This window comes from Chinchilla lanigera, unplaced genomic scaffold, assembly GCF_000276665.1.
Source record: "Chinchilla lanigera isolate Chin_1 unplaced genomic scaffold, ChiLan1.0 scaffold00075, whole genome shotgun sequence".
Taxonomy (NCBI): domain Eukaryota; kingdom Metazoa; phylum Chordata; class Mammalia; order Rodentia; family Chinchillidae; genus Chinchilla; species Chinchilla lanigera.
The window spans coordinates 1,847,066-1,864,058 of NW_004955476.1; the positions used below are offsets into that span (position 1 = coordinate 1,847,066).

Here is a 16,993-nt window from a genome sequence, read left to right on the forward strand (position 1 = left end):
CACAAAGATGGACTGTAAGTCCCTGCCCGTACACCTGCATTGTCTGTTATCAACCTGCTTCACCAGACTGCTACATTATTGTAGTTGACCTGCTTACTTTCAAACATCATAATGACTGAGCATCCTTCAATTTACACTAGAAATCATTCTCACTATTCATTGTATTGCGTTGGAAAAATATATAGTGATGTGTATCCCCCATTCTGCACATTAGTGTGGAGAACATATTCACTGCCCTAGAACTTCATTGGAATTTTATACATTCATGTTACAGGTCACACAAAGACATGTAAATTAAAATTGCATTGAAATACCATCTTATTCCATAAGGAATGTCTATCATCAAGAAATCAAATAATAACAAATACTGGTGAGGATACGGGGGGAAAGGAGCTCTTCTACGAGGATGGCAATGTACACTAGTATGACTACTGTGGAAATCAATGTGAAGGTTCCTAAAATAGTTAAAAGTAGAAATTTCATTTGACTCACCTAGTCATCTTCTAGGTTTTATCCTGAAATAGAGACATCCTATTAAAGTAATATATACAGACCCATGTTTCTAGCAGTAGAATTCATAATAGTTAGATCTTAGCAACATATGTGCCCGTCAGTAGATGAATGGATAAAGAAAATGTGCGATTTTTACATAATAGAACACTACTCTGCCATAAAGGAAGATAAATTTCAGGGATTTGTACAGAAACTGATACAATTTGAGAACATAATGTTAAGTGAAATAGGTCAGACACACAAGCTTAAATATCACATGGTTTCTCTTACATGGATATATAATGCACACGTATGAGAAATTTTTTTTCAAATGGATGGGAGAATTAGATGTAGGTGGGGGAAGGGAGGGGAGGTAAAAGGAATGGAGAAAAAGAATTGAAGGGGTAAAATGATGGAAACAGAGCTTTGTAAAAGCCAAGGGGATCAAGAGTTAGAAGGAACAGGGAGGGAGGAGAAGGATAGGACACTAAAAAAAAGCAACAAACTGTATTGTATACTTGTACCAATTCCCCACGATGAATATAATCACCATGCACTACAAACTAATAAATAAAACAATCACATAGGCACAAACTTTAAAAACATATCCCTGTGGCACAATGGAAGGTATCAGTAGTTCTAATATAGCCACCAACTGGCCATCATTGCTATGTTTTTATAACTAACACATCTCTGCACGGATTATCGTCCCAGCCCCTAGAGAACTTGTCCAGGGCTGTGCTGTTGTGTGAATATGTGTTTGTTCATCCCAGTTACTCTTAGTTTTCTGGAAAGATGCCTTCTCATGTGACATAGGAACAGTTTTGTAGGACCCGTGTCTTGGGAAGGGCCTCTGGCTTATCTGCAGGCTTCTGCATAGAGAAGGGATGGTCCAAGAGAAATGGTTCTAGTGGGGTTTCTATGATGATTGGCCAGAAACACCTAAGTGTATACAGAATATCAGAACCAATGGGTCCGTAAATTCCTTCTGCTCCAACGCCCTCATTTTATCCATGGGAAAACCAAGATCTACTGGAAAAAACTAATTTGATCAAACCCATAGGTAGCTAAGAGAAAAATCAAGAAATGAGTGTGACTTCTGACTGTCATTTCCTATGCTCTTGGTCCAATAATCATTAAAGAAACAAATATATTGCTGGGGTCACACGGGCCTTAGTTGAATGAAATTCTAGGTACTCCACATTTAGTGTGTGAGGGTCGTCCCTGGCATTGGTAGGAAAAGTGAGATAAAATGCAAACAGTTGTTGGGATAGAATATGGACTCAGTAAGTGCTGGTTTTCATTATCACTCTGTTTCCCTTGGAATTTACACAAGGAGTAGTGTGTGACACTCCCCCCAACTCACCCCCTCATTGTATTTTTCTAGAAAATTCTCCCATAGTAAGTCTGTATAAATCACATCATTTTATGGAGAGAATTCTTTACATACACTTTCATGTGCTACCCACACCCTGCACTTTAACTTAATGACAATGACACCAAATTGGGGTCTGTGTTTGCTCTGAACTTTTATGCAGATAGTGGCTGGTGATATGTGGCGAACCATTATGACACATCAAGTTTCATTTTAAAGTCCATAAATATACCTTTAAAAAATGAAAACAAAGTACTTTGCTATCCTGGGGACATAAATCATGTAGTTTTATTACTTCAAAAGACCACCAGAAGATGAGCTCTGATGTTTCTAAGGTGACAAGCAATTTATATGAATAAATCACAATTTGAGCTCCATTATGCTCTAGTTGATATATGCAGCAATAAGGTTTATAGATGTTTATTTAACAATATTTAATACTAATATAAAAACCTAGGCTTTTCTCTTACTGATTTCCAGTTCTGTAGGAGACATTAAGTAGTTTCAAGCACCTGTGAAAGAGGCTGTATCAAGCTATACATTCCCACTGCAAAGAGAATGCACGAATCTGCCTATTCAGGGGCCTTGGGTCACTGGAGCCTAATGTGTGAAAATGTTGGAATTTGATTTAAAAGAGCCAATAAAGTAGTGACGCATGGGGCTGTGCTACCACCTTAACTGACCCTGTAAAGTAGTGATGCTGTGCTACCACCTTAACTGACACTGTAATCTAGAACAGATGTGCTGAAAGGTGTCACACAGAGATGTAGGAGTTTGGAACTCTGCTTATCTTTGCAGATATCGTGGCACCTTGGGACATAGCTGACATCACCATAGCATAGCATTGTCACTTAGTGTCAAAACTTGGCACAGGGGAAATAACGCCAGCTTTGGAGATCAACTGCTTGGATCCAAATCCAAGTTTTATGCTGAGCAGTTTTGTGCCTTGGACAAGGGATCTAAAAATCTCTGAGGCTCAGTTTTTTCATCATGACGTGGGGAAACCTGTCTTCTGCAGCAAAGAAGAGTAAGTTGAGTGGTGGGATGTTCTCTGTAGAGTCCTTAGAATTGTGTCTGATGCCTAAAAATGACAAACACTTTGAATGTCAGGTAGGGACTGTTTCTTATTTCACCTCTTACTCATCTTCATAGCACCCTGTAGCTAAAGGATGCAGCTTTGAGGTCTGTCTGTCCTTCTCATGGATGTCGAGCTAGCTGTGGTTCTTCCTAGAGAATGTTTTCTGGCTGATTCAGATGTTTAGCTTGAGTCTGGACTTGAGTGGGTTCAGCATCTGCCCTGATGGTCGGCCCCAGGCTTAGCCCCTTCTTGCCTTTGGTTTGGGTCAAGGTCACAGTGGGAGAGGCAGTACCTTCACTACCTGGACAGCAGTCAGGAAGCAGCTCAGGTGGTTGAAATCCCCCTGATTTTGGAGCCATTCCATCTCTGTCTCTGAGCGCTGGTTCATTCTTTCAGTAGAGAGTTATGCTTTTTGTTTTCTTCTACTACATAATTATTCATTACCTTTCAGAGTCTCTTTATTTCTGTGAACATAAAGCAGAATTTGTCTTAGCTCATTTTAAAAATCAGTGTTTTGTTCTTCTGGAGATTGTTTTCTTAGGATAGCCCAGCTCTCTGAAGGTATTAATTCTGTTTTGATTCTCTTTATAATCACATTCCTTTCTGAAGCACTCTTGAATCCTGTTGAAACTATCTGTTGGGTTGTGTCTTCTGAGATGAAGAAGCAATCTTTATTTTGGCAAATCTGTCGCTCTTCCATCCCCCTTCCCTGTCCTGAAACTATGAAGCTCCAATTTCCTCCGTTTCTTCCATCATCCTGCCTCTAGAGACTGAGCTGAATTATATTCCCTGTCTCTTACCCACCATTTATACTGGGCAGTGGTTTTTGTATGTGTTTTCATGATGAAGGATAAGCAGCAAAGATAAGATTATGGCAGTTTAATTCTCTGATGCATTTTTCAACGTTTTGGCTTTATTTTAGTTCTGCCAAAATTACAAATGGTATGCACTGGAAATAAAACGTACTCTAAGACACATCGTCAAGCAGCGAGGATGATTGACGATGGGGTCCAGGATGGTTTGTACAGAGCAAAGATCGGATTAGATCTATGTGAACAATTTTCCCTGGGGTTGTCTGAGCATCCCTTTGTCTATTTTTTGAAAATGTCTTCATTCAAGTCCTTAGAATGCTGTGAAACCATGGGGCTGCTTGTTTGATTGGCATCAAAGTCAGTAACTTCTTCACATCCAGGTGAGGTGCAGGCCTCTCAGCGGTTGCACAGTGGCCAAAGGAAATGGGGAGGAGTTGACAAGGATCCGTGACAGGGACACATTCATCGGAGTCAGCAGCCTGCTCGCCAGCTGTGGCCCATGGGTGAAGACTGAATTGCCTTCAAGGCAAGTCCTGACTGGTTTCTCATCTTAAAGAATGGCTGCACCCCTCGGCCGAGCAAGGCAGGCCTCAGTGTGACTGTGTTGCTCTGTGTAAAAGGTCACCGTGATTTAGCCTTCAGAGTGCCCTGCTCCAATCAATTCTCCTCGCTACAGCTGGAGTGATCTTTTAAAAAACAGACATTGGACTGTGTCACGGGCCTGATGAAAGTCCAGGCTTCTTCACATGGCTCCCAGGGCCTGGCAGGATGAGTCTGGAGCTCCTCTTTTGAGTTACATCTCAAATAGGTAAAGCTCCTTTCTGTAACTGTCTTCTTCAACGTTCTTCTCTGCTTGCCATGTTCTTTCTGTCCCCTTTCTCTGGTTCGCTTCTATTTCAGATCTCCAATGAAACATCATTTCGATAGCAAGTCCTTGTCTGACCCTCTTGGAGGTCAAATCCCCTTGTTAAAAGGTCTCATATCCTTGGTTAAAATTGTTCTAGGTTTATTTCAATGTGTTGTTGGCTGTGAGAGCCAGGGTGGTATTTTTTCATCACTTTACCTCACGGCTTGGCAGCAGCTTCATTAATATTCTTTGAGAGTCATGATTAAGTGATTCTCCTCCTTCCTAAATCTGCAGAGGAAAATTTAGTCTCCAAAGTTTCCTTCTGGATACCCACCTTCATTCTCTACCTGGTGAATTCCTGTTCACCTTTTAAGATCAATCTTTGTAATCCTTTTCTTTGAGTTGCCTCTTACAGTTATCTTTGCAGTAGTCAGAGAAGGCTCAATGACTTAACTAGCACATATTTCTAGGTCATATAACAGGTTCACCATGCTTGTCTGGTGGCCTGTTTCTCACCTTGGGCCCCAACAGGAAGGAGTATTCAACTCTGCACTTGCGTGATGTGGAAGACAGCAGTAGAAAAATGCAATAAGTCAGATGTTGGCTCTGACCTTTCCACCTAGAAGTGACATGCCTCCACTCATATTTTACACTCAGCCATATGGCCAGGCTTGTATTAGAAAAGGGTGGAGAGGTTCATTTGTGCTGTATGAAAATGGGTGAGGTTTTATGGACATCACTAATCCAGATCAAATTTTCCCAGTGCCTAGTTCCTCCTGGTGTATCCAACCTGTCCCTCCCAGTAATTTGTTCTTCTACCTTCCTATGTAGTCACACCAAAGACCTTAATCTTAATGTCAAACACATCACTCTGTGATTCCATCTTCTCAGTGTTTAGCTTGTGTGTTCTAGCGCCATCACTGCAGTGATTTCTTCCTTCCCTCAGGATTTTGGCTGCAGGTTGGGTCCCCTGGAAGCAACTCTGACATGGAGACCAGCACATAGGAAGTTGTTATTTGAGTTCTGTCACCAACTTCTGGTGTTTTGTCTTTATATCATGGTTACAAAACTCTTGCTAACTGTAGGTCTCCTTTTAAGATCTCATTTACACAACAGTAACTTTTATTTATAGCCTGACATGTCTTTAGCACTGAAAACAGTCTGCTGTTATATCAGTGTGTTTTATTAGGAAAGAAATTGACCTACTTTTCCTTTAAAAATAAATAAATGAGTTTTCTAGTGACTGAATATAGTCATTTTTATCCTCAGTTTCTGTTGATTAAGAGTATTAGGACATCAATGACTATCTTCATTGAAATTCTGTATTTGACTAATTATCATTTTTAGGGTGTGTTCATGAAGTAAATCATAATGAATAAGGCATTGGTCTATGAGTTCAAATCCAAAGTACAGCATATCTGAATGAGGTGATTTTGTGTCAGATATTTAACTTATCTGAACATCAGTTTTCTAGAATTTACAAGTGGTTTGTTCATGGATTTGCATGTGGATCAACTTGGATGATACCTTTAAAGATACAAAGCATTAGATTTAGAACTGACCCTTAAAACAAAATGATGGGATCCTGGGCTCAGGAGGGTTAATGTAAGTTATTGGCTATTAAACAGTGGAGCCACAAACAGAGCCCACATTTTCTATCTTGGAGTCCAGTGCTATAATCTGCCTCTGTAACCATCACTTATAAGCAATTTATGTCCATTTCAAAACATAAATCCATTTTCAAAAACATAATTTCCAGAAAAAGACCCAACTCTCTCTTGGAAGTTGTATGTTATATTAATTCTTGTCATAAACTTTTATGAAAAAGATGATACTCTGACCTCTATGGCAAAGAGTATAGTAGTTTTTGTGGAATTCGCCCATTATTCTATCACATGGGCTAGCTCCCCACGTCAATGGATGAAAGGCCCTGATTTGCATCAGAACACAGCTGCTGTCGCTGATCACAGAACAACATAGGAAAAACTGGCTACAGCATCATTTTGTAACAGATGGATAAAAGCATGTCTTAGGTCACAAGAGCAGAGAGGGGCTAGCTTTCCCTTCATCTCTCTGATAAAAGCTTCCCATGAACTGTAGATGCCCAGTAAATATTAATTGGTATCAACTCACTGGACACAGAACTCCTTGATTTTGAACATTTAAATACAATAGCCTCCTTGGTGAGAAATTAATAATTGATTTTGTCTTCATACTTCTTGGGTTCTTAACTGTTACATCTCGCACACATTTTCCTAGAAATACTTTTAGCTCAGGATAGGAGCTAATGCATCACTTAATTTGTGCTTACGCTTTGGTTTTTAATGTCTTGTTTTTCCTCTTGGCCTCAATGAGCACTCATCTTTTGTAATTTCATTGTAAGATGATTACACTGTGGTTCAATTACTTGACTAAACAGATATTGTTTCTGTTTTTTCTTTCAGATATTGATGAATGCGCAGCTAAGATGCATTATTGCCATGCCAATACCGTGTGTGTCAATCTGCCAGGCTTATATCGCTGTGACTGTGTCCCAGGATACATCCGTGTGGATGACTTCTCTTGCACAGGTGAGCAATAAGAAGCAATATTTTTCTAACTCATTTCTTTCTGCGCCATGTCTGTGTTGTTGCATTTAGCACCTAGTACACAAAAATACTTTTACTTTAATTATTCTCTTTCGTGATCTCGTCTTCACATTTTGAAAAAGAACTAATAATCCAAAAAGTTTTTATCTACATAATTGATTTCCACACCCAGTGTTTCTGCCTGTGTATGTGTGTGCATATACGTCTGGATGTGTGGTTTGAAACTGAAGTCTCAGTTGCCTATGGTAACACTGAGGGACTTAGAGATATCAGTTCTAAAAATAGAAAGTCTCAAGCTATTTTTCCTCCTATTATGATTAAATGTTTTTCTATATAAAAATGTACTTTAGAATGATAAGCATTCTATTGAAGTAGGTGGCAAGAGTGCTCTTTGGTCAGAGATTGGGCATATGGGAGCTAATCAAGATTCTGTTGCTTAATATTTTCTTAGTGTCAGTTTCCCATCTCTTCTCTCTGTCACTGTGCTTAGCAATAGCCTGGAGCTCCAAGGACAATGTCACTGGCTTTCTGTGAACAGAGTAGGTCTTGTGGGGCATTTGCTTTGTAGTTCCAGGGTATTTCCAATCATGTACCTGTAGGTATGAACCTTATATGGGTTAAGGGAAGTAGAAGATTCCAGGTCTTTCTTTGCTTGGATCAAATATATTTAAATGCCCAGTTGGCACCCTAGAATAACATAATTTGGGACTCTTGTGAACCCCAAATTTCAGGCATGTTGGACCTTTCCCTGACTCCTGACTCCTTCTCTCTGTCTTAATAAAACTGCATTCTTTACTCAGAATGTAGTGCTACTTAATGTCTTTTTCTGAACCATCTCTGTAGAAACACAAAAAGTTGGAAAAGTTACAGAAACGTATACATCCAAACTGTTTTGCCATTACTGGTTGTGTATTTCCAAGTTACCATTCTTCAGGGAAAGGGCTGGAGAGCTCAGATGGAGCAGGTTTCTGAGGGCTACCTAAGGCCAACTGTCATTTATCTCTCTTCTCTATAGTATTGTTAAGATCTCAGGAAAACATGTGAGAGAGTTCATGAACACAGCATTCCAGGATCCTTAGATTTTTAGGGCTCACACTTCTTTTGGACCAGTAAACACACATGATGTAAAAACCTGTGAAGCTACAGGTGACTGTCACTCTCTTCTCACTAGTAAATGATGCTCATAACTTATTTTAACCCCAAGACAATAGAAAGCTGATGACTGTCATCCCAGGACAATAGCATCGTGTCACGTGTGTCACTAACCTAAGATGAAGGCTTGTGGATGTGGCATCAGTGTGCCACCCTTGCTCTCCTGTCCTCGCTGAGGAGGGCTGGGAAGTGCTTGTGCTTATTCAAGTCCTGTTAAGGCCAGATGCTCCACCTGGTTGTCTGTGTGTCGAACAGGTTGGAAAATGTGTTACCTGAAGAATCGGCTCCAGAAATATTTTACAAAGTGAGATGTGTTGTTTGGAATAAAAGACAAATCATGGATATCGCTAGGCAGCCAAGCGCCTCTTCTTCACTGAAAAAGAATAAGTCACTCTGTGGGAAAAAATCAGCGTCACACACCTTTTCGTTTTATTGTGCGTGTGTGCAAATCTTGCCTGAGAGGAAGTGAAAAAGTTAGAAAATACGAAGGTGAGATAAACAAGGAGTGAAGCAGAGCGTACAGAGGGACCAATCAGAGAGCAGAAGGCTGGGTGCTGGGGCAGAGCCCAGGTGGAAATGACCCAAAGGAGGCAGAGAAGAGAGAACTTTTTAAAAGAGGAGTGTTTAATGTAAGGTTTATCCATTTTGCTATACAGTGTGCCCAGGGAACCTTCCTCCTGCCTGTTAGATCTTCAGTAAATTCTACTTTCTCTTAATGAAGGGTAAGCACTTCTCCATGCAAGAGAAGCAGACTTCAGAAATGGTAGATGTGCATCTAGGTTGTTGGGATCGCTCAGGGAACCATCGTAATGTAACCTTTGTGCTCCTTCTGCTGTTCCCAGCCCTCATACACTTGCCTATGCACATAAAAGTATCTATCATCACTGTCTCCTCTCGGGAATTTGAGAAATCATCATGTGGAACCTGGATCTCTGTTGATGAGATTTTTTGAATGGCCATACATTTTTCAAATCTACTTACCATCTCCTTGTTCTGCTTTCTCTTTTTTTTCCCTCCACAGGAAAACTTAACTGGTCTGTGGGTGTTGTCCTCATGTACTTTCGCTCACCTGCCCACCCTCCTCAAACCCCTGGGGACTTCTGTCCTTGGCCTTCCACAGAGACCACATTTATCAAGGTCACTGTGAGCTTCACTTTCCTAAATCTAATGTCTTTAGCAGAGCATTTAACACACCTTGCTCTCAGAGACAAGAGTCTTTGCTTGGCTTTTCTGGCATTCTGTTTCCTGCATTTCCTCTTTCTCCCCGTCCACTCCTACTTAGTGTTTCTAGATGGCCGCGTCTTCCGGTGCTGACCTTTGAAAGGTTAGTGTACCCCCAGCTCTGTCCTTCTGCTCCTGTTTACCTTTATTTTTAAGGCACTTTCATAAATTTTTTGGCTTTAACAGGATTCCACTGTCGCTAACATGTAAATTTCTATTTCCAGCTCCAATCTTTCTCCAGAGCTCCTGAGTCATAGATTCAACTTGACATCTACATATAGGTGTTTAAGGAAACATTTTGTATGTAACATGTGTAAGACAGATCTCTTAATTTCTCTCCACATCTGTAAACCTTCTCTACTTAAAATTGTTCCCATCTCAGCAAATGAAGGTACCATCCGCCCAGTTTAAGATGCAAGTTCAAGGGTTCTACCTGATTAACTTTCCTCTCTCATGGATATATTTGATTGCTCTGTCCTTAGCCTCCTTGCTTATATTCTTCACACCCTGGCCTAAGTCTGTCCACTTCTCTGCATGTCCCCTGTTACCTTCTGCAGTGGCCTCTGCTCTAATCTGACTCCAATATAAGCTGTTCTTCACATAGCAGTCAGAGCAATCTTGGAAAAAATAGAAATCATACAAATGCTTAAAACACTCCTGTATGTCTCATTACACAGGAAGTCAAATCCTTACTTTTTTTATTTTGATACATAACACCAAGTGATTCCCTCATTCTGCCTCTCTGACTTTATCTTGTACCATTTCCCTTCTTTCTCATTACGAGATGATGACCCTGAACCTTGCCTTCTCCATTTAACAGGCTTCTTCATTGGTTTCTTGGCATGGACTGTTGCTCCTTCTTGGAAGTCCTTTTGTCTTGATATTTATATAAAAGGCTTTTTCTTAACACTTAGATTTTAGCCTAAAAGTGACCAAAAGTGGCTCAAAGAGCCACTTTTATTCATCAATATAAATAGCCACCCATTTTTTCCCTGCCATACCACCTTGATTTTATTTCTCTCAATATATCTTATCACTGTCGCTGCCTAGTGTGTGTGTGTGTGTGTGTGTGTGTGTGTGTGTGTGTATTCATCATTAAACTCAGGGCCTCACTTCATGCATACTAGCCAAATCTTCTACCTTTGAGCCACATACCAGCCCTGAAATATGTCTCAGTTTTAAGTGAATTTTGTTTGTCTCTCTTCATTAGAATGTAAACTCTGTGAACGGGGATCTTTCATTCTTTTGCTTCCTTCTATATCACAACTATCAAGCATATTGTCTGTCATACAACGTTCCACTAGTATTTGCTGAGTGATACAGTGCATAAAACTAAAGGACTGTGTGAAAATGCTCTACTTCTCAACACTTCATTTATAAAATGGTGCCATATCCACCATACCTAGAGATTAGTGTGAACATTAATTAGTAATAATACGTGTGGAAATATTGGGTATGGCATCAAGTCATGGTAGGATATTCTGCAGTAACAAACAATCTGAAATATGAGTGATTTAATACTTTTATTTTTTGCTGTGGTATTCGTCTATCACTGCTCGACAGGTGAGATTTGTTTATAATTACATTGGAGTATGATCTGATAGAACAGTCACTATGGTGAACATTGTCCTCCACTGAGATAGGGAAAAGAGCCTAGGGCCTCCATCAAGCAGGAAATGTTCTGGTCAAAAAGTGACCGAATTCCCTCACAACCCATTGACTAGAGCTAGTCATTAGTCCCATCCAAGCACAAAGGTATGAAGAAATGCCTTCCTCCCATGTTCTGGTGGAGAAACAGGAGTTTGATGACAGCCTGATGTATTTGATATGGACTCGGACTGAATAGATTCTCAACAACTATAGTTTCTTTGGATGTAGGACCTGAAGAACTGTTGATTAATCTTTTCTCAATAACAATTAAGCATGTGGTAGGGAAGATTTAAAAAACTGGTTACAACATTTAACAAATTATGTTAGGTGCTATAGTGGAAGGATAACAAACAAAATCTAGTAGGAAAGACACATTTAATTGGAAAGATAAAGTATTTACTATTATTATGGTTATCATCATCATCATCATTATATGCAAGCCAGGGGGAGCTATTGGAATTTACTGAAGCATGTTAGCAGGCTGTAGCAGGATTAGGTTAGGATCTACAGAAATCCATTAGGAATATGAATTGATGACATGCGTTTGGTGGTGCACCCCCATGATTCCAGCACTTGGGAGGGTGAGGCAGGAGGATTCCAAGGTCACCCTGAGATCCTAGTGAGTTCGAGCCTAGGCTCAAATACATAGCAAGACCCTGTCTCAAAGTAAAGGAAACAAACCTACTGAGGAATAAAAATGGGCCAAAAGCGTCCTAAAATAGAAGTACTATCTTAGGTGGTAATTTCTCCTCTAGAGGCAATTCAGGGACCTCCACTGGACACTTTCACAGTTCACTTGATTCTCTGGAATTCTGAAATTTACTTTGGCATCCACAAAATAAGCTGTTAGGGCAGATATGTTCTCTATCCTCCAAGAGAGATATGATCCTCACCCTAATCTTTGCCATTTCCTTATTGGCAAAAGCTTTTTCCCTGAGGTAATTTGTTTATGTAATGAGGTGTGTAATAGGTCTATGGTGTTATAAAGATTTTCTCAGATATTTCATTTTGAATACTCTACTTGCCAAATTAATCCTTCTTCAAAGTCCTAGGAGAGTTTAGGTGAAGTATTGGATGTTCAACTATCTGTGGTTATTTCTCCTTGACAATTCGGCAGAGAAGAGACCACCCAGTAGCCTTTCCTGATCTGACCAACAGCAGAAGACTGAACCAAAGATGCAGATGCTAAGCTTAATGTTGGGGGAGTATTCAGAGAAGAAACTTCAGCTTTTACTCAATTATGTTTTCTTATTAAGATTAAAAATAAATAGAGTGTTATGGTACACTTTTGTGATCCCAGCATTCTGGGAAGCCAGTACAGGGGGATGACAAGGTCAAGCCCAGTCTGAGCAGCTTAGTGAGATCCTGTCTCAGAATTAAAAAAAATAAAATTAAAAGGCCAGGTGTGGTGGTGCATGCCTATAATCCCAGTACGCAGGAGGCTGAGGCAGGAGGATCTCTGCAAGTTTGAGGGCAGGCTGGGCTACAACGTGAGTTCAAGGCCAACCTGAACTTCATAGTGAGACCCTATCTCAAAAAGACCAAAATAAATTAAATAAATAAATAAATAAATAAATAAAATGCCTTGCAATGTACCTCAGTGCAAAAACCTAGGTTTAATCCCCAGTACTTCCCAAGAATTGTATCTATAAGATTATAATGCTCAAGAGTTTAAAATGGATCACAATTACATAGAATTTAAAAGTGTGCTATAATTTATTCATTACTCCTGGGGACTGAGGGCTCCCTGATGTGATCAGGTAATATACCTGGGCTCCATACTTTTTCCATGAAATTTCTGTTGGCCTTTTGAAAGATGGAATCTGAAGCATTTGGCTTTTGACAATGGAGGACGTTTTTGGCCTTGAAATTAGCAGAACCTTGGATCATTTTATCTCCTGTAAGAGGTTCCTTAGCTACACTTGTTCTTTTATAAATTTTGTAACTGGAAAAGTCACTGACTAGCAGTTTATAAGGGGGGCATGTTCTTTTCCATATTCTTTGGTTTTATAAGTGGTCAACTATCTTCTAATGATGTACTGGCCTCTAACATTCCTTTATTCCAGTTAGACTCCTGGTGCTTTGGCTGTTTGATGAGATGTTATCATTAGATATGCAGGCAGTTTGAAAGGAGGGTACTTGTGATTTACAAGAAAAGCATGCAGCAAAAAGACAGATGCTTGACAGTAATGGGTGAGCATTCATTTTTATGCCAAAAACTTCCCATCGAGATGAGACATAAAGGGAAAAAGTGAGATAACAAATATCTCATGTGATTTCTATTACCTCACTAAAAGGATTTTTATTTTCTTGATATTGGCACGGAGCTTACCTTGAAAGAAGCGTATATTTGAAACAGAGAAAGCTTAAAGAGTTAGATATGGGAGTATCTTATTTTAACAGTTTGAATTAAGCACCTTGCAATGAAAAGAGGTCAGGCAATTGTTTAAATGCCTTAGGACTAAGAGTTAATTGGTAGAAATTTTAGGCTAGGTTTCTGGAATATGACTTGTGCCGAAAGTTGGTGAAACACAGAGAGTTTTTAAACATGAGATTCTCAAAGTTTTCTCACTGAGCAGAAGCATAAGAAATGGAGCTAAATGTAACCTTCTCCAACTTGATAGTGCAAGGTCATAAATTCTCCAGGAGTTGTCCTTGTGTTTGGAGCACACACCGTGTGCTTGCTTTGGGTGATTGTCTTTGTTTATTTTTGGCTGTCGTTTCACCTTAAGGGTCAAGTTGATGGACATTTCCTTGGCTTTCAGCCTCGGAAGAGGTGACACTGCTGTAGGTGCAAAGAAGGACTTTGAGCACAGCAGGACGGGGGAGTGATGACCAAGACGCATCCAACCCCCTGGCTGACCATAATCACTGTGCATCACAAACAGGCCATGGGCCTATAGACCAACCCACTTTAGTTTAAAAGTGCCATATCCAAGTTTTATAGAATATAGCACTATTTTTGTTTATTCATGATACCAGCAAACATTTATTGACAGATCAGATAATAAAAGTCAAATTAAGCCATGTACCTTTGGATAGTTCGAAACCCACGTAGAAGGTCTGATGAGAGTGATGAGATGCTTGCCTTTTAATTTGATTCCTTTGTTATTTCTCTTCTGTTCACTTAAATAAATAGTTGGTTTTCCTTCCTCTCTTTTTCCCCAGGGGGGATATGTAACTGTGTCAAAAGCAGGGTTCCAGAATCCTTAATTCATTAGGGTGGAGATGGTCAATTGTTCCTTCAAGGTAGAAATAATTCAGACATTAAATATAAAATAAAATAAGAGGTCAATACCTGGGATCTGTTCTTAGAGACTTTAATTTCCTTGGGTGTAGGGTTGTGACCTAGCATTGAGGTATTTGTTTAGACATATAGTTGCTTTTATTGTGCAGTCAAGCTTGGCAGTTACTGCTTTAGCATAGAACAGAAAGAGTTGGCATGGAGGGAAAATATTACAAGGGAACAAGAACAGAAAAAGCTTCTCTCTCTTTTGAAGACCAGAGAAGAATTCTCTTCATCTTCCACAAGTGGTGGGGAAACTAATAGGATGGGGGAACTAACGAAAGCAAAGGCTTGGGCAGTGTTTGGAGGAAGGGTCCTGCTCTCAGAGCTGCAGTTTGCAACGCATGAAGCATTGAGATAGAAGGGCGGCGGATGTCTCTGCAGGGAGATCCTGAGCCTTTCGAGGTGGCATGGCCGCTGCAGTGTGGGGAAGGACCCTGAAGACAAATAGCGCACCTCCATGGTGACCTGTGTGTTCCCCGGACCAGGGTGAGATTGCCCCCTCTCTGTCAGTGCCTTGGTTAATTGGAAATCTCCAGAGCCATGATACACTCTGATAGAGGTGGAGAATGCTCAAAGCGGCCAAGACATTTCCTTGGAAGAATAGGAACGCAGAATTGCTCATCAAATTGAGTTTAAGAAATTATGCAAAATTATATTACTGGCTGAAACACCTTTGAATCGGGCTGCTTTGCCCATCATGTATAAAAATGTAGAAGTCAATAGAAGAAGAGAACAATGAAGGGACCCCTCTAAAGAAAGACTGTGGGGTAAAACTATATAGATAATTTAGCTTCTTATGTTAATTTTAGTTTTCTTTAATGTAGTACTGAAAATAAAAATGCTAAAGTAATGCCAAAGTTTATTAAATCCAGCAAATATATCATCGGGAGAATATCAAAGGGTGTTTAACTTAAAATTTCATGATAGATATAAATCTGAAGGATATGTCCCATGTTTGCATCTTTTGTTGGGTTTAAGTTTTGTTAGAGGAGCTTTTTTGTATTCCACCCTCTATTATAAGAAATCCAAGTCACATCAGAGGCTGTAGAACAACTAGGATAAATGATGGAGCTTGCCCCCCGGGTGTTTGTGCACAAACCTATTAAGTGCTATGTTGCCCTTGACCCAGATTCCTCATAAGTGGCTTGTTAATATTTCTGCACACTCTATTGTTGGAGTTCTGCATTCAGAATAACAATTAAATTTTCACATAAAGAAAGAATCTGATTATAATACATTAGCATTTACAAAACCATAGAGGCTAGTTTTATAGTCCCGCAGTCTCCACATTTGGGTCATACAGTAACTGGACATTGTTTTTTGGTGCCCTAGCACTTTATGCTATTTTCATTTTAAAGACATAGTATGAATTTGTGGGTAGTTATTACCATATTTTTTAAAGGATAGTGGAATGGCTGAGGGTCTTGTTTTCGTTCTCCAAGATAACTGAGAAGAAATAGTACATTTCCTCAAGATCTCAAAATTGCTGAAACAACTCTAAACTTCAGATCTTGGGACATGTTGCTATAAAAAATATTTCTAGACTTTTTGATACACACTGTCAAGTTAGCCCCAAGAAAGACTTTAATAATTTCATTTCCACCTCCCAAATTTAGAAGGGAAAGTGAATTCCCTGCTTACAATCCCTTCTAAAGACCAAAGATAATTACCAGAAGTCTAATCCCAGTACATTTGTTTTTGCATTTCATTGGCACAAAGTAGCTTTGTGTACCTATTCATAAAAACATCTTGAGAAGGTAAATAAAATTATCATTTTTTTTTTTTGGTACCAGGAATTGAATTCATGACCTCACGCTTGCCAGGTAGGTGCTGTGCCACTGAGCTATATCCCTGGCCCCTAATAAAATTATCTTGAGTCAAGATTTATTCCCTAAAGCTGAGACAGGCTCACCTTTACTTATTGTACTTGGCTAACTTATGTCAAAGCAAAATGTGAGTTCTGTTGTAAAGAAGGAAGTGTTGTGCATATGCGTAAATTTGCAATTATATAGGTCACTGAGAGCATTTACTAGAGTTTACTTAAAGCTTTCAAAACATTTATTCAAGTTTAAGAGTAATCAAAAGGATGCATTTGAATGAGAATTAGATACCAATTATACTATATTTATATATGTGACTTTGTATATTATATACATTTACATATATGTCAATCACCCATTTGTGGAGATGGTTCAGGGAATAAGAGATTTACACAGTGCTGACGGAAATGCAATTGTTACAATCTTTCTTGGGGGTAATTTGACAGTGTGTATCAAAAGGTCTAGGAATATTTATTTATAGCAACTTATCCCAAGGAAAAAGTCAAGCAAAATTATTTACATAAGAAGATTTTCATTATAGCTATTTACTTCATTCATTATTTATCAAAAGAAAATCCTGGAAACAATCCAAATATGCACTAATAGAGATTTGACTTAATTATAATATATTCATATAGTGGAAGACAGTGCATATTAAAACAATTTTTA

The 16,993-nt window shown here is 39.3% G+C and overlaps 1 protein-coding gene across 2 annotated transcripts in view; it reads left to right on the forward strand.

The window, feature by feature from the left end:
- Nell1 (neural EGFL like 1) overlaps window positions 1-16,993 on the forward strand; it is a gene marked incomplete at its 5' end in the record, with an annotated part of 791,721 nt that overhangs the window by 401,832 nt on the left and 372,896 nt on the right. For both annotated transcript variants that reach the window (XM_005401727.2, XM_005401728.2), the window contains 1 exon segment: window positions 7,049-7,174. In XM_005401727.2, the coding sequence (XP_005401784.1) occupies window positions 7,049-7,174 (126 nt within the window).